Source organism: Pteropus alecto, unplaced genomic scaffold, assembly GCF_000325575.1.
Source record: "Pteropus alecto unplaced genomic scaffold, ASM32557v1 scaffold106, whole genome shotgun sequence".
Taxonomy (NCBI): Eukaryota; Metazoa; Chordata; class Mammalia; order Chiroptera; family Pteropodidae; genus Pteropus; species Pteropus alecto.
Window position 1 is genome coordinate 390,333 of NW_006442103.1, and position 27,525 is coordinate 417,857.

The 27,525-nt window shown below is 38.6% G+C and overlaps 1 protein-coding gene and 1 pseudogene across 1 annotated transcript; both read left to right on the forward strand.

Moving 5' to 3' along the window:
• CD5L (CD5 molecule like) lies at positions 1 to 27,519 on the forward strand. Its single transcript, XM_006919524.3, has 7 exons — positions 1 to 112; positions 9,790 to 10,053; positions 14,091 to 14,117; positions 16,726 to 17,049; positions 18,155 to 18,466; positions 25,894 to 26,214; positions 27,401 to 27,519. The coding sequence occupies exons 2-7, from the start codon at positions 10,029 to 10,031 to the stop codon at positions 27,406 to 27,408; spliced, it is 1,017 nt and encodes a 338-aa protein (XP_006919586.1). The 5' UTR covers positions 1 to 112; positions 9,790 to 10,028; the 3' UTR covers positions 27,409 to 27,519.
• LOC112469197 lies at positions 11,205 to 11,323 on the forward strand (annotated as a pseudogene).
• Positions 27,520 to 27,525: the final 6 nt, after the last annotated feature.

A 27,525-nucleotide genomic window follows, 5' to 3' on the forward strand; every position in this document is an offset into this window, starting at 1 on the left:
CTCCAGCCCTCTCCCTGAAGCCAGATAATTCACTTCCTCTCCGCTAAGTACCTGGAAGTTTTTGAACTGCTACACCAGCACAGGAGCTCGGTGTAAGTGAGTCCGTCCCTAAGTAAGTTTGTGTGTAGGCTTTTTGAAAGGAATGCCTGGGACTCCAGCAGCCCTCCATCTCACCTGGACAGAATCCTCACTGATTTTCACAACCAGATGCTGTGGGGATTTCTCTTCACAACACTGGTGATCTGTGTTGGGGAACCCAGTGTGGGTCTGAGACCCCTTTCTCCTCAGGGGGGACCTCCGCCGCCAAGATAACCCTCCAGATTTTTAACTATCACACACGGTTGTGGAACCAGCCCAGTTTTCATCTCCACCCCTTCTGCCAGTCTTCACATGGCTTCTTCTTTACATCTTTTGCTATAGGAGTTCTGTTCAACTATTCTTCAGATGGTTCTCAAGGGTGATTTTTCTATAATTTATTTGTAATTTTGAGTGGAGGCAAGCATAGCATTTACCTACTCTATCATTTTGACTGGAAGTCTAACATATAAGTTAAATGTAAAAAAAAAAAGTAAGTATTGATAGGTATGGACTTACTATTGGCATTTTATTATTTTTAACTATTTTGTTTCTTGCTTTTTTGTCCTCTCTTCCTTTTTTCTGTATGATTTAATGATTATCTGTAGTTGTATGTTTTGTGTTCTTTGTCTTTATCTTTTGCATATTTATTATAAGTTTTTGTTTTATGTCTATCATGAGGCTTACATAAAATGTAATTATGTCTATTTTAAGCTTATAACAATTTAACTTCAAATTCCTACAGAAGTTCTATATTTTTACACTCACCTCCAGATTTTATGTTTTGCTTAGAATTTATATCTTTTTTTATATCATGTATTCATTAACAAATTATTATCATTATAGTTATTTTTAATATGTTTGTTTTTTATCCTTTATACTGGAGTTGTAAGTGATTTATGCATCACCATTGCAATATTAGAGTGTTCTGAATTTAAATATATATTTAACTTTACTAGTGAATTTCATACTTTTATATTTTCCGGTTACTTATTAGCTTCCTTTCGTTTCAGCTTGAGTAACACTTTAACATTTCTGTTAGGCCAGTCTAGAGATGAATTCTTTCAGCTTTCTTTTGTCTAGGAAACTCTTTATCTCTCCTTCAATTCTGAATAACGACTTTATCAGGTGGAGTATTTTTGGTTGGCAATTTTTTCCTTCAGCTGATAGTCTTATGGGGGTTCCCTTGTATGTAACGAGTCACTTTTCTTTTACTACTTTTAAGATTCTCTCTTTGTCTTTAACTTTTGAAAATTTAATTATAATGTGTCTCAATGTGAGTCTCTTTAAATTAATCTTTTTTGTGGGGGTATTCTTTAGGCTTTCTGGATCTAAATATCTTTTTCTTTTCCCAGATTAGCATATTTTCAGATATTACTTCTCCAAATAAGTTTTCTACCCATTTCTCTTTTTCTTCTTTTACTCCCCTATAATGCATATATTGGTCACTTGATAATGTCCCATAGTTCCCTCAATTATTTTTTATTTTTTTCACTCTGTTTGTTTGTTTGTTTGGATAATTTCCACTGCCCTCTGTTTGAGCTTGCTGATTTTTTCTTCTTTTTTTAGTTTGATCAATCTGCCCACCAGCTCTATTAAATTTTTTTTCAGTTTAGTTATTGTGTTCTTTATCTCTATGATTTATGTTTGGTACATTTTTATATTTTTTTATATCATTTTGAAATTATCACTTTGTTCTTGACCTTGGTGAGCATTTTTATGACTCTTGAACTTTCTATCAGGTAAACCACTTGTTTTCATTTCATTAAGGTTGGTTTCTGGAGATTTATCTTGTTCTTTTGTTTGGAACATATTACTTTCTTTCTTCATTTTTCTTGACTATCAAAGTTAGTTTCTGCGCATTAGACAGCAACATAACAGCCACTTCTCCCAGTGTTAACAGATTGTCTTCATGTAGTAGATAAACCCTGTCAATCAGTCAGTCCATCCTGATCTCCTTGTTGCCTCCCAAACCCTTGTGATTGCCCAAGCCACTCTCTTTGTTTCTAGTGGCTCTCTGTACTGAGAGTATGCCAAAAATCCATTAGTATCTCAAAGGCATGCGAAATTCCCATAGACTTGTTCAGGTTCCTGGAGGATGACTAATTGCTTACCCCCTCAACTACGCTTTCTAGACTAACTGAAAGGTTGACCTTCAGGTAGCATCTGGGAAAGTCAGGACACTAGATATGCAATCTGGCCCTTATAAGGGAGTAACTGGAAGATTGTGGTTTTTTTGCCTATTCACTCTGTGCTGAGCCAGTGGGAGTAGTCTCAGGGAATGTTTGTGTGACCAGATAGAACTGCCTCGTTATTTTATGTGGTCCTAAGGGATTTGTGAATGCCAAGCCCCACAGCTCACAGAGCTAGATAATTTGAGGGTCAGGTAGCAGCTATAACAATTGGGGCACTAGAAGTGTGGGCAAGCTCCTCCCAGGGAGAAGCTGGATTATTGGTTTTACTGTTAGAATAAGCCAGAAGGAGCTGGTGGGAAACATGTCTGCCAGCTTTTTCAGGCTCCTGGTAGGATCCCAACTAGATCCCATATGCAGGCTGATTATAAGCTAGAAACTCGGGCAGCAGCTGGGAATATATACCATTAAATCTTCTTCAGAGAAACTAGGAGATGTGTTTTTGCCTGCTACATCTTCACTGAGCCTGGAGTGGGGCAACATGATTCTGAAACATTTAACATTGTTTCTTTGTTCACTATAGTACTGTGGGTCTTGGGAATGCAAGAGTCAGCTGATTTGGGGGTCTATCTCTTGCATTAAAGCTATAAAATTTGGAGTGCTAGGTGTGTGGTCCAAACCTTTCACTCTCAGGGAAAAGTTGGGAGTTGGAGGTTTCCTCTTGATTGTAAGGTGCCATTCCAGGGGTAGAGTTTATGGTGAGAGTGTGTCTCAGCCTTTTCTACTATTTCAGTGTGTGTATTTTCTTAGTTGCTCAATGTGTAGGAGTCCCTTAAGTAGTTTCTGGATTTCTTTTAGAGAGATTTGATTTGTGTGTAGCTGTATATTTAGTGCATCCAGGGAGTAGGAAAATTCAGGAACCTCCTATCTTGGATATCTTGGTGATGTCCCAAAAGGGTTTTAACTTGAGTTGGCTTGCAGCATTTCAGGTTTGTTTATAAACTCCGGTTCCTCAATTTCTCAGTCTTTGAGCATGTCCTGTGCATGTGGTCTAGTACCTATTTTTCTAGACTTTAGCACCTGCTCAGATTGCAAACATTTGGAAAATCACATCTATGAGCAAAAGAGATGCTATTAGTGATTTTATATGAGAGAGAGGAGAGAATTTAGAGAATTTACATTACTTTCTAATAGCAAAAAATAAAACCAAATAAATTCCTATTAACATTTTAATTCTTCCTAATGTATCTCTTCTCAGCCTCACAGAAGTTGACTCTGGATTCTACCCTTGCAAGGTGTTAAGATATCTGTGTCTATGCCTATATTTGTATCTAAATCTATGTCTTTATTAATATACATCTATGCAGAGTTTTCCCCCCTTATCTTCATTTACATATGAAAATTCTTTTACCCAACTTACTATTTACAACTTTGATTTCCAAGTGTCAAAGGTTAATATTAAACCGTTATTATTATTTAAAATACTAATTAAATCAATTACTAATTATAATTTGCATTTTGTATAATGTCTAATTATTATTATAACAATAAACAATTATTAATTAGTCAAAATAATAATATTAATTAATACAAAGAATGATACTCTAGAAGAAGAGTATCCAAGAAGACAATAGGAACTGTGACTTTAAAATGTTATTCTAAAAATGTTATACTGTAGCATTTAAAATATACTCTTTTAAGATGGCATTTATGTCTTGATAGATAAGATTGTCTTTAACCCATCACTAATTTCTGTTCTACTTTTAGAGCCTTAAACAGTGCTCGCTACACAAGAGATAGGCAGTGAATACTTCTACTTAAACTGTGAAGATTTGATTAAAATTTTATTATCAGCTTTGAGAGCACTGAGAGAGAGGGGTGACAGAATATCCACACTCTGCTCTTCATGTTCCTCCTTCTTCTCCTACATGCTCTTAGTCTTCCCCTATGGCACTGTCATCTCTGTGATCCATTTCCAAACTCTTTTCAAGGACAGGTGGCATTCTCCAGTAAATAAAAGAAAATTAAGAAACTTAAGAAAGGAAATTGCCATCCCCACCCAGACCACACGGAATGGGGATGGTGTGGACCCTCGGCAGTGGATCTATAGACCTGAAAAAGAGAAATCTGGGTTGGATAAAACAGAAACAATTCTCTTGGTCACACAGATTAATGGAATTCTTTGTCTCCTGGGTAAGGAAGATTTGGAATTTGACAGCGTAATATCTCCATAGCTAAGTAGGAAGCACACACCAATGCCGTAAGTCCTCACTTAATGACAGGCTTTTGGCCACAGACTGGCATATAGTGAAACCAGTTTCACCATAGGCTAGTTGATCTAAACAAAAGTTAAGTTCTTATCGCATATTTCTGGTCACAAGAACATCATCAAAATTCTATTTAAAGACTCAAAACACTTCTAATATTAAACACTGAAATAAATGTAAGCTATATATACATACATTTAGGAAAGATTGAAAAACAATTATTATTTTCCAACCCACTTATTGCAGTTTAGGGTCATGAGTGGCTGGAGCTATCCCAGCAGTTCCAGACACAAGGCAGAATGTCAGTTCCATTGCAGGGTGCGTGTGCATGCACACACACACACACACACACACACACACACACACACTCAGGCTTGGCCAATTTAGACACACCAATTAACCTAACATGCACATCTTTGGAATGTGGAAGGAAACTGGAGTACTCAGAAAAAACCCACACAGACATGGAGAGGACGTGCAAACTACACACAGATAGTGGCCCTAGCCAGGCATCAATTTTTTTCTCTAAAACGTTATAACAAAACAACATTGAATGAAACAGTGTTATTCAAGAACTTACTGTAAATTGTGCACATGACTCATTACAGAGCTCTCATTTTGACAATGTCTTCTGTGGAGAGGCAGCACAGTGCAATGATGTCCAGTAACCCCGTGTGAAACTTCCCAATCCAGAACCAGTTCCTCAGACAGTTCCTCTTGCTTCCTTCTCCTAGGCCCTTCACTGAACCATTTATTATGTTACCAGAATAAAGGCTTTTTAACATGAGAATTTCTGTCTTTCATAGGACTGAGGACTGAGGTTTAGGATCAGGGATGTGTAGAGAATCAGTTTGGAGGCATCTGAGAACTAATTAAGGCTGACTGGCATTAGGAAATGAGATGACCTCTCCGGCTTGGTGCTTATCTGAGGAGTCACCCTATAGCTATTTGCTTTGCTGTCACTTTTGATTTCCCATTGAAAAGAGGAACATGAAAGTGGATTAAGCAAGATTAAATGTGTATTTAACAAAAGGCAGAAATGAAAACTGGTTATTCCAGCAAAAAAAAAGTATAAATCTTGATCAACAAAACTACCTCAAAGGGTCAAAGTATCTTGCTCAAGGCTGCTTGGCTATTAAGGGATGGAGTTGCAACCATAATCAGGTCTACCTGCCTCTGACATCTATGCTTTTAGCCTCTGCACTGTAATAACTTTTGTAAGAATGGTTACAGGAACGTCTATAAAAGCACTAGTTGAAGTTCCAAGGCAGAGCGCCACCAGAAACACAACGGCAGCCAGGGCCAGCTTCTGTACCAACAGGACATAGACAGCCAGGCAGAATGCAGACAGCATAGACAGAGTACAGAGTGTTCTTTCTGTGGAGTCCACGTTTTTGGCTGCTGTCACCTGTCCTCTTTCTTGGATTTCTCATTTCTGGTACCTAAAGAATGACAGGCCTTTACAGCTTTGTCATGTCCTGAGGGAGGCCATTACTCAGGTGTCCTGCCTGTCTCTCAGCATGCACAAGGGCCCTCAGTCTGACACAGTTGTTGTTGTTATTTAAAAAAGCATTTAGGATATTTTTCCTAACAGTAATTAGAATGTTTTTGCAATTTTGAGAGTCTGTGACCAAAAAAAATTAATAATCACCAATATAAATAATGGAATATTTTTAATATAGCATATGATTAAACTCCTATAGTTATAGTTTATGGTCTCTGGAACAACCTATTCTGTCTTCAGATTTTTCTCATGATGAGTTAAAAAAAGTTTTCCTGTAGTGTCCATATGAAGGTATTGTTACCTCCTCAGGAGTCCCACAAAGCAATTTTTTTATATGTGCCTGAAGAGTGCTTATGCTTCCTCTGCCCCAAGTCCTGAATCTATTCCTCATTTTGAGCTCCTTCTCAGTTCTAGACACGAATGAGAGAGGCAGGTAAACAAATGAGAACAACAAAAGGGAATTAATGCTCTTATTTACAGGTTTTTAACAGATTCACACAGGAAAGAACAGCCAAACCCACAAGCATTCTGCTTTCTAGATCAATTGCTTATAGAAAATCAGCCCAAGAGAGCCCTAGTCATTCTGGCATCCAGAATGCCAGTCTTTATCTTCTCCCACCCAGGAAGCACACCTCAGTGACTCTCACCTGTGAGCTCAGCCCCACACAGTTTCTAAGCCAATTCTATGTAAGATAGGTGCATATTAAAAGCCTCATCCCATCAAGAGTAACTGGCATGAGTCTTCCTTAAAAAAGAATCTATCTTCTTATTATGGTGGTAGACCCCTGATTGACTTGGTATCCTATTAGCTCTTTAAATTTTCCTTTGATTATGTAAACTCCAGACAGACAGAATATTTATTTCCTGGCAGTTTTTCCTTTTGGAGACTATATGGCCTTTACTCCCCTGCCCAAACAAGACATTGTGGATATAATGGACAAGACATAGTGTTTCTGTTTATTATTTAGACTCTGTCATGTTCTTTAGCTGTCAATAGAGTCATTCATTTATTCACAGAGTCAACAATCATTTATTGCATGTCAAGCATTGGAAATATAAGGGAAAACAACTCAGATGGCTTCCTACTCTCAGATATCTCTACTTTCACACAGATTTGGGCTTCCCCACCCCCTGTATCCCTCACAATCTCCCTTATTTGGATAAACCTCCTACTGATAACCTCTTCTTAATACCTTGAACTTCTCAGCCTCTAAAACTTCCAACTTCACTTGCTTTCAGTTCTCTGACTTGGGACTTGTTATTACCTAGAATTGCTTCTCCCCTAAAACCTTAAACGCTCCTCTCCAAATCGCTGAACAACTTTCTATCCCTCAAAATTTCTACCACTTCTCTCCCTTGCTCAGTGAGATCTCCTTTCTTACAACTTATTTTTGTTTTCACCTTTTGTCACCCAATTTCCTGATATTCCCTAAGTCTTATAGCTCACTTGAGTTGGTCTCTCAGCTTGCATCCCCTGGATTTATCAGCCTCCAGACATATTTTGCTTACAAATCTCCAACTCTGAATCAGTCAGGCCGGTAATCTCACACAAGATCCTCTGACTGCAACTTGAGAGGACCTCACAACTGGGCATATTGGTGCCACTTACAAATCCAGGTTTATACCTCAATGCTGAAAAATAGTCACATTACTTGCCTTTATCCAGGTTCCCTTTTCTTCTCAGTGATTATTTCAGACCTTTACCACTTTTAAGCAGCACCCTTTCCCATACAGCCTTCCTGGTTCCTGTTAAGCAATGTTTCACTCCCCCATAACACTGTGACTAAGAGGTGTAGTCTTCTACTTTGCACCTACCATTGTTGACATTTATCTTTATTTTCTATCATATTTTTCTCTTCTAGAAATCTGGAAATTGTCTTAAACCGCTAATTACCCTCATGTTCACATCAAAAAAGCAAAGTCTTCTTACAGATTTTACAATTAATTATCTCTCATATCTGTTCCCTTCCTTCAACATCCCGCACCACCTTGTCAGTTTAGACCCTCCTCTGCTCTCTCTAGACTGGTGCAGTGGTCTTTTCATGAGCCTCCCTGGTTCCAGACTTCCCCTATTCCAATTCCTTCTCCACACTTCGTCAGAACACATGCTCTAAAATACATAATATCCTTCAGTGGCTTCTAGTGCTCTTGGGATAATGCCCTTTTTGACTGAAAAAAAAAAAGCTTCCTTTTCCTTTCTTCCTGCTTTTGACTATTAATAAAATAAATACTATGTTGGGGAGAAAGATTTTATTTTTTCCCTCTTTTTCTTTCATTCAGATTTTCAAAAGAGAGGAGGAGAAATATATCTGAATTTTGAGGTCTGAGCTCTATAGTGAGTTTATCCACATGAAGTTTTTCTCCTTCAAGTGTAAACTTCGTATGGCAGGTCTGGCTCCTGAAGGCTGTAGGTAAATGCATAGGATCTTGGATCCCAGTTGCAATCTAATTTAGATTTATCAACAGTACAGTTGACATTTGACCCTTTCTTGAATTATGGATCTGTTACTTCATCATTTCAAAATCTGGAAACAGAAGGATATGAGTAATTAGCATTCACAAACCCATTTATAATAGACTCTTCATCATCTGGACCCTGTTGATACTTTCATATCATCTAGTGTCTGTGCCTTTCCACACTAATATCCCCTAACACCTGACCATCAAGCAGGCTGTGATTCAGCCATTCCAAACTACCTGTCATTGCCTAAATGGGTAATTTGGCAATTTATTTGTGTGCATATGCATAACAAAGTCTTTTTTTAAGTTCTTCCTCTTCATTCTACTCATTTTTTAACTCTTTGTTAAGTGTTGTCATCTCTGTGTAGTCTCTGATTAGCCCAAGTAGAGGTTACCATTCCCACCATTGTGTTCCCAAGTTTCTTATACTTTCCTCCCTTATAGCTGTTTTCATATGCTATTAAAACTACTAGACCATATCCTTTTGGAGTACCAAACTATTGCTCATTCAATATTTTCCCTTCGCCCATCATATTCACCTGGTATTCATGGCTGCTAAAAATTTTTACTTAAAACAATAATAAGTAAATGAAGAAATATAGGATAAAAAATGACTCCCAATAATGAACTTATCTTTGTGCAGAGTGACCTGAATATTATAAAGAAGCTAAGATATTTTCTCGTAGTGGGAAAATTACCCTGCTCGAAACAATAGGGAATGATGTTAGTATATGTAGCTGAGTGCTTGAGTAGTCTGGAGTTGAATAGCCCTTGAAGCATAGCTATACTCAATAGCAAGTGAGGGCAACTTGGGAATACTGAAGGTCTTGTTGCTCAGTGTCTGTCTATCATATCTTAGACTTAAAAATGACTTGATTTTACTGCCATAGGGACATGTTTCCACTCAGCTTCCAAAGAAGGGCATAAACCAGGAAAAGCACAAGAGAAGAGCGGATCCATGTACTAGGTTCTCTACTTAGCACTGGAAAAGCTGGTTTGAAGGAAATAAAGCCAGCCCTTAATATCTTGACTCTGGATTATGGTTTTGATTCCGTATTATGGTGCCTCTAGAGGCAATTCTGAATTTATTCTATGATATCTGGCTTCTATATTCTCTAGGCACTTCCATCCGGAGTGAAGAAATCCAAATTGGTTGATTGCCCCATGAACTGCACATGGAGATAAAGCATTGCCTGATTTTCTAAAGCGAAAAGGCCCACTCTTAGTACCTGCCTTTCCTAGGGACAGCTTTCTCCTGTTTACATAATAAAGAGGCTGAAGAAAAGATGAGTGGGGCTGAGATTACAGCACAACCAAGTTATAACAGCTTGGGTTCTTTGGTTGTTTTCAGTATCTTTCTGCCAGTTCCGGCCACTGCCCTTCCTGTGGGGATGTACAGAATTCAGCAAGTCCAGCTCTCTGAGGTCTGCCTCCTGAGCAGACCTGTTTCTGGTCATCTGATAATGCCTCTGCTGCAGACAAGACCTTCCTTCTTCCCTCCTCTCAGCACAGTTGCAGTCAAAGCTGAATATTGCTGCTCTGGGACCTCCTTCTAGCCTTAAATTTCAGCCTGTTGTTTTCAGCTCTGTCATGGATCTGCTCCTCTTGATCTTTGGTGAGTATTTCTGCTACTGTTGGTTTAGGCCTCAGAGTACTCTGGAACTTTGATCAGAAGAATCCTCTCCTTACCCATCTGGTGCAGATTCAGGTATTTTTCAAGGAGAGGCTTCTCCCTCTTCTCCTTTTTTTCAATATCTGGTAACTGTTCTAAATCCCAAAAGCCACTTACTCCATACTCAATTTATATTCCACTTCGATTACCAGATATTTTTCTATTTTCCTGTATTTACACTGACAAATTTATAATAGCTTATCCCACCTTCCTTTTTACATAATTTTTTTCTAAATGTACTATTTTCGGAAAGATAAATAAATGGACTGTGGGTATCAGCAGATAGAATAGAAAAAGGAAGTCAGCTGCAAGACAAACACCTTTCATTGTCCAGTTTCCTTGCAAAAGTGTTTCAAATAATATTTCCTTAGTTTTCCCCAGCTCCTTATGACCTGGATTAATTTAGAGTGAAAGGGGATTTTGGAGTCAAAGGGACATGATTTTCAATTTTTGGTCTTAAATTTCTTAGCTGTCTGAATTTTAAGTTACTGTATCTCTCTGAAATCTTTTTTCTCATTTATGAAATAACGGTAATATATTCCTCAAAGGTTTATTAGGAGCCCTTTCATAAGATTACTAACTTGATGGCTAAAAATGCCTGCTATGTCCTCTCCCTAATTAATCATATCCATTTGTATTGTGTTGATGATTCAGTGCATCACAAAGGCTCACACTGATCTCTTAGTTGGACAGTTATGTGCTCTATGTAGACTGCTGGCCATATTCTTAAACATCTATACAACCCTTATATCATCTAACAGCCAGTCTTGCCTGTGATGATCATGCTATTGAATCTCCCAGGCTTACCTTCAGTCCAACCTCCTTTATGAAGCTTTTCTGTGCTACCCACAGTTATCTACCCTACTACAGAGCTTTCAAGTCCCGTTTGGGTTATATCACTTTCACACTGCATATCTGACTCAATACATTTAGTTTCCTTTACATATACGTATGTTTTGTTCATTATTAGACATGTGGGATGTAATATATAATATAACCTTGTCCTAGGCAGTTGTAAACAAGGTCTCAGTCTAGGTGCAGTCACATTCTGAAGATCAAGGGCATAAAATTATTTTTAAAATTATTTAGAAACCATCTACAGCCATGCTACCCTGAACAAGCCTGATACCATCTGATCTCAGAAGCTAAGCAAGGTTGGGCCTGGTTAGTACTAGGATGGGAGACTACCTAGGAAGACCAGGTGCTGTAGGTGTAAAAAATAAAAAATAAGAGATTGTAAGCTGACAAGGTCCTTGCAATCTGTGAGGTCAACCAAGGGTTGTTTGGCCTAAAAAAAAAGAAAAAATTATTTGGAAACCAATGGGAGAAATATTTCAGAACAAGCAACTGAAATACTTGGATCTTCCTGGAAAGCTCTAGGTTTGAGGTCCAAAGATAGCTCCTTCAGAAATATCCTATAACATGCAGTGGTGTCAGTAGGAGTGGACAATGAGTTCTAAAGTTCAAAATGCCTAGGCCTCAAGGACTGCTAACAGTCACAGAGTTCAGGATTCTGCACAACACCAGGAAGGAGCCTAATGGATAGAGGAGTCAAATTACACAGCTAGCCTCCAGGGAGAAATCCTGATGCTTCAAAGATGTGCTGGTGCTTAATCTGGGGGTTTTGTTACGGGAAAGTGGGTTTCTTCTCCCCGTGCATTATCCAGGTTCTTGATGTCTCAAACAAAGAATTGAGCAAGACACTGAAATACAGTAGAAAAGAAAAGTTTTTTAGAAGGGAGAGTACACTTCCAGACGTGGAAGCAGAACTTAGCAAGAGAAGTGTGGCTCAAAAGGCCTGGTAACAAAGCCTTTGGAGATTTTTATCCCTATTTGCTGTGGTTGGTTACTTTTCTTAGAGGCGTGGGTTTCCTTGATTGACAACTAAGATTGACAGGACTGAGTGATTCATCATTTTGCTTTCTACGCAAGTTTGTTCCCAGAATTCAGTCTGTTATAATGATATTAATGAACTTCCGAGCATATGCATCACATTATAATAATGGTGTAATGAGGCTCAGGTTAGTTGAAGGTCATTGGGGGTCTTCACTGCGCAGGTGCGAGTGACTGGCTTAAATTAGTACCTAATTCTCTGCCTACTTGTTTCTTTGTGTGAGTTAAAAAATCCCTTTTGGTTTACTTAATTGTGGGTAGATTAGGGCGGACCCTTTCTAGGATAGGATGACCTCAGAGTCTTTGCAGGCAGACCCGAAACCTCCTAACTAACTTTTCTGCCTAACTCTTTTCTAAGAATCATGAACCCCCTTATTATTAGTATGGACGTTGAAGGATGGGAGGTCTCTTCTTCCATATCTGCTTCCTCCTGATGAAGAGGAATTTTCTACTCAAATGGCTAACATTGTAATCTGTAGACATGCTTGCCACATAGGGCAAAGGGGCAGGTGACCTAGAGATCAACTGAAGACTCACCCTACCCTTTGCTTGTTCAGTCTAGATAACAGATGTATTACCTTTGCTTGTTAAGAACAGATACATTGCCTTTGCTTGTTAAGAACAGTTGTATTGCCTTTGCTTGTTAAGCCCTATAAAAGTAAGGTTACCCCTAAGCTTGGGGTCCAGATCTTCAGAGTGCTAGCTCTTCTGGGACTGCTGGCATAATAAACCTGAGTTCTCCAACTCTCCAAGTGGAGCTTGGTTTCTCGTTGGTCTTGTTTCACAACATTTCTGCAACACTGAGAATGGCCCTGCCTTTTGGGGTTTCATGGAGCTCTTTACCTTTCTGCCTCAGTCAGGGCGGGGTCTTGGGTTTCCTACTGAAGAGCCACCTCAGTCCCTAGGCAAGGAAAAGAAGATACAAACTTATTATTTAAATCATATATCTATTAATTTCTATTATTGATTTGCCTATTGAGTAAAGGGAGATAGGCTTGGTTAATATATTTCTTAAAGAGTGAAAAAAAGACCTTTGGCCTAAAGTCCTCTCCCCTCTCTGACTCTAAGGGCCCTGTTTGACTTAACAACATTTCTGCTAACAATGAGCTGACGATCCTTATCAATAGCCAGAGGATCTGAGTCACCAGTTTGGGGCAATTATCAGGATTTGAGAGAGAGGGCCTTTTTCTCTAAGAAAGGAAGAAAACTTAACCGGGTTTACTAAAAAGATTAACTCTGCAAGAGATGTCCCATTTCATTTCCTGCAAAAAATTAAGAATTTTACAAGTGATGTCCCTTCTTGGTTTGGAACTAAATATAGAGCTGCTTTCTAACTTGTTTGGGGGTCAGCAAACTACATCCTACAAACTAGGAATAGTTTTTACAATTTTAAATGATTGGAGGAAAATCAAAAGAAAAATATTTTGTGACACATAAAAATTACATGAAATCTAAATGTCAATGTCCATAAATAAAAGTTTATTGGAATACTATCATGCTCTTTTATTTACATATATATCGCTGCTGTCATGCTACAGTGGCAGATTGAATAGTTATAACACAGATCATATGGCCTACAAAGCCTAGAATATTAACAATCTGGCCCTTTATGGAAAAAGTTTGCTGACCCTGGTCTAAATACAGTGCCAGTGAACACAGACAAATTCTGCCAATTTCTCCTACTCTCTTTGCTGCCCCACCAGTGCATCTTCTCAGTGGCCTCTAGGATGCTTTCTTGTTGAGCCCAGAGGCTGTATCACCACACTTCTAATTCAGGCAGGAATCACCAATCAATCTAATTGACTAGAATAGAAAACCAAATCTATCTATGCTTGGGGTAGGGCCAACGTAAAATGATGGGTCAGCTAGCTGTGGTAGAATTGATCTCTGTGGTTTCTAACCAGTGTCTTTCAATGCTGCTCATTCAGGAGAAGGCCCAAATAGTAGGGATGGCTTTGAAGACTGTATATCTACCACTCCAAATGTCTCAAAAAGTTCAGAAAAGGATTTCTAGAGAATTTTGTTTTTTGAACAAAGCCTTGAAAAATGACTACATAATCTCACCCATTTCCTTCTTTTTTCCTCAGCCATTTGTACCGGACCTGTCCTTTTAGGTAAGATTTTTTGGGGGGTTGGGGGGAGGTCCTGAGATGAAGGCCTCCAAGCTCTGGAAAGTGAAAAATTTGAAGCTTCTTGGGCCATGGGAAAAGGCTCTAGTTCAAAACAACTCCAGCAGATTTCCTTTCTGCTTTCCCAATCCACCCACTCAGTCCTATCTGGGTGGATTTTCCACCTCCAGAACCTAGACAATTTGGGTGGATTATTTTGCAAGGGAATTCCTCCACACTTGGCCCCTGGGGACCAAGACCCTCAGCCACCTTCAAGTAGCAAATTACTTTGTTATAGGTTCAGTAGGCACCTCACCCCTTTATGGACATTCCTTGGAAATTCCCTTTTGCCCTGCTGGGTTCTACCACTTCCAGGTCCTCTGCCAGGCTTAATGGAACCTCTGAACTAGAAATGAATCTCCTTCTGTGCAGCACATGGCTTGACCAGCAAAATGCAAGCTGGATTTTGGCCACCACTGGCCACCTCTGCGACGAATCTTTGGGCAACACAGAAACTGCTCAACCAAGGAGAAAATATGGCTGCACAGAGAGAATGAGTCTGTGGGAGGGGGAGGCCATGATGGTTCAAACTCAAGGGGGTGGGTTGTAGATTAGCAGTTTCTTTTACATTATCCCTTTAGTCTACTCTTTTTCTTGATGATAGAGGATTGACCAGGCAGGGACAGATACAAACTCTGCTAGGGGTGTGGAGGATCCTAAATCCTGCTAGATACAGTTTGATTCCTTAAGGAGTGCTGCTTCTGGGTTCTCAGTCCAAAACACAGGTTACTTGATTGTTCTTCTCTGGCCTCCAGGCCTGTCCCTCACTGCTGGCTTAGGGAGAAAACTGCTCTCTTTACAGGCTTTCCCACATCCCAAGATGTTGCTCCTTCACTCCCAGGTCCCTCTCTCAAGCCCTCAGCTAATAAAATAAGCTAAAGATAGCCTAGGACACAGCTGCCCTGACAACCCTTTCTGCTCTTCTCTCAGCCCTTTTCTCTCCTCAGGCTGCTTTTCTTGTACTCTAATTGTAGTTACAATGACACAAATGTTATTTCTAAATGACTCCTTTTGAATTATATTTGTACTCACATATATATGCCTTAAAGTTATGTGTGCAAGAATGGAAACTTTTCTTAGTTTTTTTTTTTTTATAGTTATATTTTAATTTCTATCGCTAGCCTACATTCCCCCCAAAATTATGGAAGAAAATGAGAGAAACAAAACAAAAGAACAAATTAAATATAAACTTTCCAATGTAGTTTAAAATCAGCCACGTCAGAGTTTTCTCAGCCACTTCTGTTGAGATTGATTTCAAGTTCTAAGGAGGTCGTGTAGAGTTGAGACAAGGCTGGCTGTGGGAAATCTGGTCCTTAGAAGTCATTACCATTCCTGCAGGCACTGGAGTCACCCCATGAGGCCCATGTGGTCATATGTTATACTCTTCATATCCCAATAGGTCATAGACCACCAGTCCAAATGTGGCCCCTTCAGGTACAGCAGACTTCTCTCAGTCAACTGTCCCACTCCATGAAGGCATGACAAATTTAGCTTTTCGATATCACTATATTACTTTGGGGCTGCAGGAGACTTGGTGGGATTGCCTCAAGCCTATTAAATGTGATCTTGAGGGCTGCAATGCTGACAATCTTGTTCATTACTGTTCCCTGAGATCATAATATAATATCTTGAATAGTATGCGCTCAACAAAAGTTTGTTGCCTGATGGGTTCTTCCCTAGTCTCTCTACACAGCCATCTCTATTCTGCATCTATGTCTTGGTAGAAGGGAGAAGATTTCTATTAGTATTTTCCACCCCCAGAGTTGTAGTCAGAAAGCAGAAACAACTCCTGGATTCCTCAGAACTTACATGGAGGTTCTGTGGATCCTCTCTCCTACCCCCCAGCCCCTAGACTCCTCTAGACTAAGTATTAGAGCTCTAAAACTCTGAGACTTTAATTCTTCCCTTGCTCAATGCTCTCTGTATTTCTTCTGAGCTGGGTTCTTGGACATGGGAAAATGTCGTAGGAAGCAGCAAGGGTGGGCAGGGGTCGATCATTGATATTGGAAGAGAGTCAAGTTGTCCAGCCCATATTACATCTAGACATCCTGCCACAATCTGGCTGCCATGGGGAGATACAGAGTCATGAAGAAAAAATAACACAATAGATATCATCTCTACACTGACTTGGGACTTTCACTATTTGACTGTGTGATCATATGACCTTCACTTTCATGTGGATCATTTTCCTCATCCATGAAATAGCAAGGTAGACTTGATCTCTGTAGGTCCTTCCAGTTGTGACCACCAGAGATTCTAAAAACTGATGGATTTTCAACAAACTTCTTTCTCTTAATCTTCAAACTCAAAAACAAGCAGTCATATCTAGGTGTCTATATATGGAATTTCTTGTTAGGGTTCAATTAAGAACATAGGGGAATTAGAGATGGGGTTCTGAAGCTCCTCTTCCTCTCCTTCCTAATTCTTCTTTTCTCATCCCCCAAATTTCCATACCCTCTGTGAATGGTAGAAGAATTTCAAGATGACTGAGTACTTGACTGAGTACTCTTTGGGCTCCTCCCAGATCTCCAGCCAATATCCTATTTCTTTGCAGGGTCTTCATCCAGAGTGCGACTGGTGGGAGGCCCCCATCACTGTGAAGGGCGTGTGGAAGTGGAACAAGAGGGCCAGTGGGGCACTGTGTGTGATGATGGGTGGGACATAAAAGACGTGGCTGTGGTATGCCAGGAACTAGGCTGTGGAGTAGCCAACGGGACACCCAGTGGTGTTTCATACAAGCCATTGGCAGAAAAAGAGCAAAATATCTTCATGCAAGAGGTCAAATGCAATGGGATGGAAGCTTCCCTGTTTCACTGTGAGCGGGCTGAAGATGTTTTTGATTGCTCGCACAATGAGGATGCAGGAGCCTTATGTGAGAGTGAGTATGGCAGAGCTCAAGGACTATCTGCCAGCTACCCCATGTAACCACTCTTGTTTACCTTTATTACCCACCGCAGACTTTCATACAATGACTGAATAGTTTCTTTCCTTCACATCTCACACTTTCTCATTTCGAGCCCCAGAGACAAACATTATCCTTACCTAGAATTGTTACTCCTCCTTGTTTGAATTAATACTTTTCTCTTTCAATCTATATGAGAACCTGTTTCTCATCTTCACACACACACACACATCAAACACTAATGAATTGTTGAAAAGTGTATCTTGTGTCTGGAGCTTGGGTCGGAGTTATGGGGAAGAAATGAGTTCACGAATTATAATATGTCCTTTTTCAGTTCTCAAGGTGTCTACCATCTAGTTAGACAGGAGATGTTCATAAAACCAACACAACATAAATACATGTACATTTACATATATGTTTATATACATAATGCATACATATTATAAATAAAACTCTATATAACTATGTAATTGTATTTTTGTTGTATTCTTTTGCTCCCTTCATGTAATTGCTTTCTATGTACTAATTCCTTCCTTCTCTGTATATACCTTCTTCACCATTAAACTGTGATTTGGCTGAGGAACTTCCATGTCTTCTCTTTGTCACCACAATTTGTTATCAGAGAAACAACCACTAAATCTTTGCACCCTGATGCTGAGGTCTCATTCCTATTTCTTAAAAATACTGAGTGTTGGGAGCACTAATCTCGGATACTTGGTTGATAATGCTGAAACTGAGCAAACATGCTTTTGGTCTTGGACCCAACATGTATGTTACTTTTGTATTTTATTATTTTTAAAATCTATGCAATGTCTCTACTTGCCTTTTATAAGAAACAAGAGGTAAGTGTAAAAATATTTGAAAAAATTTAAATGCTACAGAAATAATTAATGTTTTAACTTGGAACTGAGAAATAACATTCACTCCATTGATCCACTCATCCATTCTTTCAACAAGCACCTACTAGTCAGTGCTAAGGACTCTAGTATATATTGTACTAACACAAAGAACTGAGAGATAAGTTTTCTGAGAAGACTGTTCTTACAGAGACTAGACACTCTTTTCTTCTCCACTGTTCCAGAGAATGTGCGGCTGGCTGGTGGCCCTGGGCGCTGCAAGGGGAGAGTGGAAGTGAAGCACCAAGGGCAGTGGGGCACTGTGTGCAATGCAGGCTGGAACCTGTCAGCCGCAAAGGTGGTGTGCCAGCAGCTGGGTTGTGGGAGGGCCATTCAGACCCGAAGATGCTGCAACAAGGCTACCCAGGGCCAAGGAACCATCTGGCTGACGCAAGTGTCATGCTCAGGAAAAGAAGTGAGCCTTTGGGATTGCCCTTCTGGGCACTGGGGGAAGAACAACTGCACCCATGAAGAGGACACATGGGTTGAATGTGAAGGTAATGTCTATGAGACCAGAGACTAGGTTCATTCATGAATTTGATTAAATGGAATTTTATTCAACCAGTGATTACAGAGAACTACACATACATCAAATGACCATGACAGTTAATTAATTGTGCTGAACATCAATTCTGTTTTTATGTTTTTAATTTATTATTATTATTTACAGTTGACATTCAACATTATATTAGTTTCATATGCACAGCACAGTGGTTAGATAGTTATATAATTCATGAAGTGACCCCCCTGATTAATTTAGTATTCACCTGGCGCTATGCAGTTATTACAATATTATCGATTATATTCCCTATGCTGTATTTTATATCCCTGTGACTATTTTATAACTACCAAGTTGTACTTCTTAATCCCCTCACCTTTTGCACCTAGACCCCCAAACCCCTTCCCTCTAGCAATCACCAGTTTGTTTTCTGTATCTATGAGTCTATTTCAGTTTTGTTTTTTCGTTTATTTTGTTTCTTAGATTCCACACATAAGTGAAATCATGTGGTACTTGTCTTTCTCTGTCTGACTTATTTCACTCTGTATTATACTCTCTAGGGTCCATTCATGTTGTTGCAAATGGTAAGATTTCATTCTTTTTTATGGCTCAGTGATATTCCATTTGAATACACACACACACACACACACACACTCACACATACATATAGTCACTTCTTTATCCAATTGTCTGTTGATGGACACTTAGGTTGCTACCATATCTTGGCTATTATAAATAATGCTGCAATGAACATAGGGATGCATCAATCTTTTCGAATTAGTGATTTGGATTTCTTTGGACAAATACTCAGAAGTGGAATTGTTGGTCATAAGGCAGCTCCACTTGTAATTTTTTGAGGACCCTCCATACTGGCCACACCAATTTGCAATCCCACCAAGAGTGCGCCCAGGTTCCCTTTTCTCCACATCCTTACCAATACTTGTTGTTTGTTGATTTATTGATGATAGCCATTCTGAGAGGTGTGAGGTGATAGCTCAGTGTGATTTTAATTTGCATTGCTCTGATGATTAGTGATGTTGAGCATCTTTTCGTATGTCTATTGGCCACCTGTATGTTCTCTTTAGAGAAATGTCTATTCAGGTCTTCTACCCATTTTTTACTTGAATTGCTTTTTTTTTTTGGTGTTTAATTGTATGAGTTCTTTACAAATTTTGGGTATTAACCTCTTATTGAATGTATCATTAGTGAATATCTTCTCCCATTCAGTAGGTTGTCTTTTTGTTTACTTAATAATTTCCTTTGCTGTGCAAAACATTTTTAGTTTGATGTAGTCCCATTTGTTTATTTTTTCTTTTGTGTCCCTTGCCTGAGGAGTTATATCAGAAAAAATATTACAATATCAGAGTTTACTGCCTGTGTTTTCTTCCGGTGGTTTTATGGTTTCAGGTCTTATATTTAAGTCTTTAATCCATTTTGAGTTTATCTTTCTATATGGTGTAAGAAAGTGGTCTAGCTTCATTTTTTTTTGTATACATCTGTCCAGTTTTCCCAACATCATTTGTTAAATAGACTGTCTTTACCCCATTGTATATTCTTGCCTCCTTTGTCATGGATTAATGGACCATATAGGCATGGGTTTATTTCTGGGCTCTCTATTCTGTTCCATTGATCTATGTGTCTGTTTTCATGTCAGTATCATGCTATTTTGATTACTATAGCCTGGAGCATAGTTTGCTATCAGGTAGCATGATACCTTCAACTTTGTTCTTTCTCAAGGGCATTCAGCATCTTTAAAAACATTTTTTTTTATTAGTTTCAAGTATACAGTACATTGATTAGACATTTATATAGTTTATAAAATGCTTCCCCTAATTGCTCCTTCTCTCCTCTGGTTTTCCATCTAGCCAATATATTAATGCTAACTGCATTCCCTATGCCGTGCTCTCCATCCCCACGACCATCTATCAACTACTAATTTGTACTTCTTTAACCCTTCACCCCATTCTCCCAACCCCTCATCCCCTCTGTCCATCACCAAATTGTCCTCTATACTTGTGAGTCAGTTTTTGATTAGTTTGTTCTTTTTGTTCCTTAGATTCTGCATATAAGTGAGATCATATGGTATTTATCTTTGTCTGACTTATCTCACTCAGCATAATAACTTCTATATCCATCCATATCATTGCAAATAGTAGGATTTCATTTTTTTAATGGCTGAGTAACATTCCATTGTATATATGAACCATAACATCTTTATCCAATCATCTGTTCATGGGCATTTAGGTTAGGTCCATATCTTGGCTATTTAAATTGTGCTGCCATGAATATTGGGGTGCACAGATCTTAATGAATTATTGTTTTAGTTTTCTTTGGATAAATACCCCAAAGTGGAATTGCTGGGTCAAAAGGTATATCCATTTTTAATTTTTTGAGAAACTACCAGACTGCTTTCCATAGTGGCTGTACCAATAATCCCAACAACAATGTATGAGAGTTCCCTTTTCTCCACATCCTCGCCAACAGTTGTTCTTTGATTTATTGATGATAGCCATTCTGACAGGTGTCAGGTGCTATCTCATTGTGGTTTTAATTTACGTTTCTCTGATGATTAATATTTCCTCTTTGGAGAAGTATCTGTTCAGGTCTTCTGCCCATTTTTTAATTGGACTATTTTTTTTGTTGTTGAGTTGTATGAGATATTTATATATTTTGGATATTACATTCAGCATTTTTTAAGGTTCAGTATATATTTAAGGGTATTTGTTCTAGTTCTGTGAAAAACGCCATGGATATTTTGATAGGGATTGCATTGAATCTATAGATTGCTTTGGATAGTATGGGTATTTTAATGATGTTAACTTTTCCTATTCGTGAGCACAGTATATCCTTCCATTTCTTTGTATCTTCTTCAATTTCTTTCTTCGATGTCTTATTATTTTCCAAGTACAGGTTTTTTACCTCCTTGGTTAAATGCATTCCCAATGTTTTTGATGCAATTGTAAATGGGATTGTTTTCTTAATTTCTCTGATAGTTTGCATTGGTGTATAAAAATGCAACCGATTTCTGAATATTAAATTTGCATCCTGCTACTTTAATGAACTCATTTATCAGATCTCACAGTTTTTTGGTAGAATCTGTAGAGTTCTTTATGTATAGTATCATGCCATCTGCAAATAATGACAGTTTTACTTCTTTACATCTTTGGATGCTTTTTATTTATTTTTTTCTTGTCTCGTTGCTAAAGCTAGAACTTCCAATACTATGTTAAGTAAAAGTGGTGAAAGTGGGCATTCTTGTCTTGTTCCTGATCTAAGGAAAACACTTTTAGCTTTTCACCATTGAGTATGATGTTAGCAGTGCATTTGTCATATACAGCCTTTATTATGTTCAGGTATGTTTCCTCTATTTCCACTTTGCTAAGAGTATTTACCATAAATGGATGCTGGGTTTTGTCAAATGCTTTTTCTGCATTTACCAATGTGATTATATGATTTAAATCCTTCATTGTTTTTATGTGGCATTATCACGTTAATTGATTTACAGATCTTGAACCAATCTTGCTTGCATCTCAGGAATAAATTCCACTTAATCATAGTGTATGATTTTTTTTAATGTATCGTTTAATTTGGTTTGCTAATTTTTTGGTGAGGGTTTTTGCATATATTTTCATGAGGGATATCAACTTATAACTTTTTTTTTTTTTTTGTAATGTCTTTGTCTGGATTTGAAATCAAGGTAATAATGCTGACCTTGTAAAATGAGCTTGGGAGGCCTCCCTCCTCTTCAATTTTTTGAAATAGTTTGAGGAGGTAGCTATTAATTCTTTGAATGTTTGGTAAATTCATCTGTGAAGCCATCTTGTCCAGGACTTTTGTTTATTGAGAGTTTTTTGGTTACTGATTCGATTTCATTAGCAGTAATTGCTCAGTTCAGATTTTTAGTTTCTTCTTGATTCAGTCTTGGAAGATTGTGTGTTTCTAGAAATTTGTCCATTTCTTTCAGATTCTCCAATTTGTTGGCATATAATGTTCATAGCATTTTCTTATAATCCTTTTTGTTTCTGTGGTATCAGTTGTCACTTGTCCCCTTTCATTTCTGATTTTATTTATTTGGCTCCTTTCTTTTTTTCTTGATGACTCTGGTTAAAGATTTATCAATTTCTTTTATCTTTTCAGAGAATCAGCTCTTGGTTTGATCTTCCTGATCTTTATAATTTCCTTCCTTCTACTCACTTTCAGCTTTGCTTGCGGTTCTTTTTCTAGTTCTCTTAGGTGTAAGGTTAGATTTTTATTCGAGATTTTTTGTTTGTTTGTTTCTTGAGGTAGGCTTGTATTGCCATAAATTTTTTTCTTAGGACTGCTTTCATTATGGCCCATAAATTTGGAGTCATTGTGTTTTTGTTTTCATTTATTTCAAGGTTATCTTTTGATTTCTTCCTTGATTTCATTTTTAACTCTTTCATTGCTTGGTAGTATGTTATTTAGCCTCCGTGTGTTTGTGTGTTTTTAAGTTTTTTTCTTGTAATTGATTTCTAGTTTCATACCATTGTGGTCAGACTTCCCTTGATATAATTTCCATCTTAAATTTATTGAGACTTGTTTTGTGGTCTAACATGGTCTATCTTGGAAAATGTTCCATGTACACTTGAAAAAAAATGTATGTTCTACTGCTTTGGAGTAAAATGCTCTAAAAATATCAAGTAAATCCACTCAGTCTAGCATGTCATTTAATGCTACTGTTTCTTTATTGATTTTCTGTTTGGATGATCTACACATTGATGTCAGTGGGGTGTTAAAGTCCCCTACTATGACTATTGATCTCTCCCTTGATGTTGGTCAATATTTGCTTTATTTATTTAGATGCTCTTATGTTAGGTGCATAAATGATTACAATGGTTATATCCTCTTGTTGGAGTGATCTCCTTATCATTATGCAATGTCCTTCTTTGTCTTTTATTATAGTTTTTGTTTTAAAATCTATTTGTCTGATATGAGTATTGCTATCCCAGGTTTTTTGTTTGTTTGTTTTCATTTTCATGAACCATCTTTTTTTTCATCCCTTTACTTTCAGTCTGTGTATATCTTTCAATCAGAAGTGAATCTCTTTCAGGCAGCATATTTAAATGTCTTATCCATTCAGATACCCCATGTATTTTGATTGGATCGTTTAATTCATTTACTTTTAAAGTGATTATTGATAGATACATAGTTGTTACTATTTTATTGTTTATATTTATGTTCACCCTCCTTCTTCTTTTTAAAGAGTCTCTTTAATATTTCTTGTAATACTGGCTTGGTGGTGATGAAATCCTTTAGTTTTATCTAGTCTGGGAAACTATTTCTCCTTCAATTTTAAATGATAGCCTTGCTGAGTAGAGTAGTCTTGTTTGTAGGTCCTTGCTTTTCATCATTTTGATTATTTCTTGCAAGTCCCTATGGCCTGCAAAGTTTCCGTTGAGAAAGCAACTGACAGTCTTGTGGAAGCTCCCTTATAGGTAACTAACTGTTCTTCTCTTGGCTGCTTTTAATATACTCTTTTTGTCTTTAATCTTTGGCATTTTACTTATGATGTGTCATAGCGTAGGCCTGTTTGGGTTCATCTTGTTTGAGACTCTGTGCTTCCTGGACTTATATGTCTATTTCATATGCCATATTAGGGAAGTTTTTACTCATTTCTTCAAATAGGTTCTTAATCCCTTGCTCTCTTTCTTTTCCTTCTGGTAACCCTATGATGCGGTTGTTGTTATGCTTGATGTTGTCCCAGAAGTCCCTTAAAATATCTTCATTTTTTAAATTCTTTGTTCTTTTTGCTATTCCAATTGGGTGTGTTCTGCTACTTTGTCTTCCAACTCACTGATTTGGTCTTTTGTTTCATCTAATATGCATTTGATTCCCTTTACTGTATTCTTCATTTTAGTTATTGTATCCTGACTGATTCTTTTTTATGGTTTCTATCTCTTTGTGTCAGTTCTCACTGAGTTCATCTATTCTTCTCTCAAGTTCATTGAAAATTTTTATAACCAGTGTTTTGAACTGTTTATCTGGTGGATTGTTTGCCTCCATTTTATTTAGTTGTTTTTCTGAAGTTTTTTTCCTGTTCTTTCATTTGGGACATGTTTCTTTGTGTCCTCATTTTGGCTGCTTCCCTCTATTTCTATGTATTATGTAGATCTTCACGTCCCCATGTCTTGGCAAGGTGGCCTTATGTAAGAGGTTTCTTCTGGGGCTCAGTAGCACAGTCTCCTTGATCATCCAAAGCTGGTTGCTTGAAGAATGTCCCTTGTGTGAGTTGTGTGTGCCCTCTTGTTGTAGTTGAGCCTTGATTGCTGTTGGCACATCAGTGTGTGGAATTGACCTTCAGGCTGCCTAGCTCTGAGAGTTGGCCATGACAGCATCATACAAGCTGCTGTGTGGAGGCTGACTTCATGGAGTGGGATTTGCCTCAGCAGGCTCAGGTGCCTATTGAGGTTACACTTTTGATATGCTGCTTGTGGAGCTAATCAGGTGGTGCTCTGTTGTGATATGAAGCTGGTAACTGGGTATGTTGGTTGTAGGGCCTCCTGGAATAGGCTCCTGTGCAGGCCAAGTTCATCTGCTGCCTGTGACCAGCCCAAAGCTATCTGGTAGGAGCTACAAAGCAATGTGCAGTTGTTCACTGCCTCTCTGGACCTGGATGAGACCATGCTGTGAACCAAGGCTGGCTGCCACCAGTGCTGGGCCTGGGGCAGCTCAGTAAATGGCCTAGGGCACCATGAGGCCTGGCTGCCTATAAGGCTCAGCTGCTGAAAGAGCTTCAGACGATATGTGATTTGGGTGAGATGGGGTCTCAAGGAGTCACCAGGGTGGGGCAAATGGTGTTCGACAGGTTGGTATAGATTCAGATTTGGTGCCAGTGCAGAGCCTGGGGCCACTCAGCAAAAGGCTCAGGGCACACTGAGGCCAGCTGCCACCTACCTAAGACCTGCAGACCCTTGAGAGTTGTCCAAAAAAGACTACAGTATGAACTAGTGCCAGCTTCCAGCCACTGAAAGAGCCTTTGGCAGTCAATTCTATTATTTTTAAAATGGAGCTAATAATATCTATCTTTGTAGATGAAAATACTTTAAACAATATTAAGCACTATATTAATATGAACTATTATTATATTGACTTCTATATAATAGGGGTAGGGCATACAACATTCATTTCATGTACTTGTTGAATTCTTCGACTTTTAAAAACTACTAGAAATTTATTTATAAATATTAGCCTTTTATAAAATAGATGGGAAGTGAAAAGTTCCTAGTTAAGTAAATGGACCTGGGCCATATCGGTTGGAACCTAGAGAAGGGGCTATAATCACAAAAACACAGATGGAGAGTTTCAAAAGTTCTAATGGGATTTGAATAAGGATGTAAATGATCTTCTCATTTTTCTTGTTTACATGCTTCTCTCCATCTTCTGACTTCCTCCTGCACCCTGCAGATCCCTTTGACTTGAGACTTGTAGGAGGAGACATCCGGTGCTCGGGGCGACTGGAGGTGCTGCACAAGGGCGTATGGGGCTCTGTCTGTGATGATGGATGGGGAAAAAAGGAGGACCAGGTGGTATGTAAGCAACTGGGCTGTGGAGAGTCCCTCTCTCCTTCTGTTAAAGCCCGGAGAAGCTTTGGCCCTGGGGTTGGCCGCATCTGGTTGGATGATGTTCATTGCTCAGGAAAGGAGCAGTCCCTGGAGCAGTGCCAGCACAGGTTCTGGGGTTACCACAACTGTAACCACAAGGAAGATGTGGCTGTGATATGCTCAGGTAAGTCTTGTAGATGGAGTTTCATGAGGACTGGTATGGAAGAAGGTGTAGGAGGTGAGGGTGAACTTTGAGAATAAGGGTGGTTCTACTAGTGTCATAGAGCTGCCCCTAGTAGTCACCCACTTCACATATACTTCAAAGGATATAATTGAGGCAGTCTGGTAGTGGTGCTGATGATAATAACAATAATAATAAAATAATAAACCTATACCATTCAGTTATTGAATGCTAGAACAAAAATTATTGAATCAACACTCTTATATTAAAAATGAAGAAAAATAGTATCAGAAAAAAAAGCAACTTTCTAAAATCATAAAATTGCTTTTGAGTGATAGAGCAGAACTAGAATGACCAGTCTTTAATCTTAACTCAGGGTTAGTCCTCTTAGATGACCCTAACCCCCAAACCCTAAGTTTAAGCTATGGAAAATAGTTCCACCTCATTCTTACTGTTATCACTCCCCAGATTCTAAGTTAATCTATGGGAATAGGATAGGGAGCTCTTTGGGAATGCCCATGAAAGAGTCTTTTCAGAGATGCTAGGATACAAACCCTGAACTATGGACCTCTTCATGGGAGTGAAGGAAGAAGCCTTGTCCCAACTTAAGCCAAGAAATGCAAGTGTAGCATCTGGGTGGGTGACTCAAGAGAGCCACAGGTCTGAAGTCCAGCTTTGTAATCAGGGTGGGAAGCTGACTGTGGTTAAACACCCAGCTACAGAACTTGCAGAGAGCTGATAGTTGACTAAGAATGTGAGCAGCAACTACTGCCCAGAAAAGAAGGGATTTTGTGACAGAATGTCAGGGCTTGAGCCTTGCTGCTGCCGTTTGAAGCTATGTAATCTTAGTCATGTAACTGCTTAGAATCTGTGTTTTTATTTATAAAATAGGGAGACATTTGTTCCATTTACCTTGAAGAGTTGTGTGATTGTGTGAGGATAAGATACATTAGTATATGTGAATACTATTTGTGACTCACACAGAAGCTGGTTGAATAAGTTCCTGGGATATAACACCAGATTCTGTCTTGGCTCACATCAGTGTGGGATATGCGTGTAATTAGGCTCTGGGAGGGTCTCTTTCCTATTCTGGGACCCAATCTGCTTTTTTAGCCTCTTTGAGCTTGAATGAAATAATCTCTTCTTGGCAAGCCCGTATCCTCACTGTACATTCTTTTTCTCTTTGCAGAACAGTAGCTGGGCCTTCCTGATGTTTGATCTGACTCCCACATGCCCCGAGTGTCTGTTACTTTTTCATGGGCCCTGATTGGCACATCATGAACACTTATAGGCTTTGGCTACTACTCCCTTAGC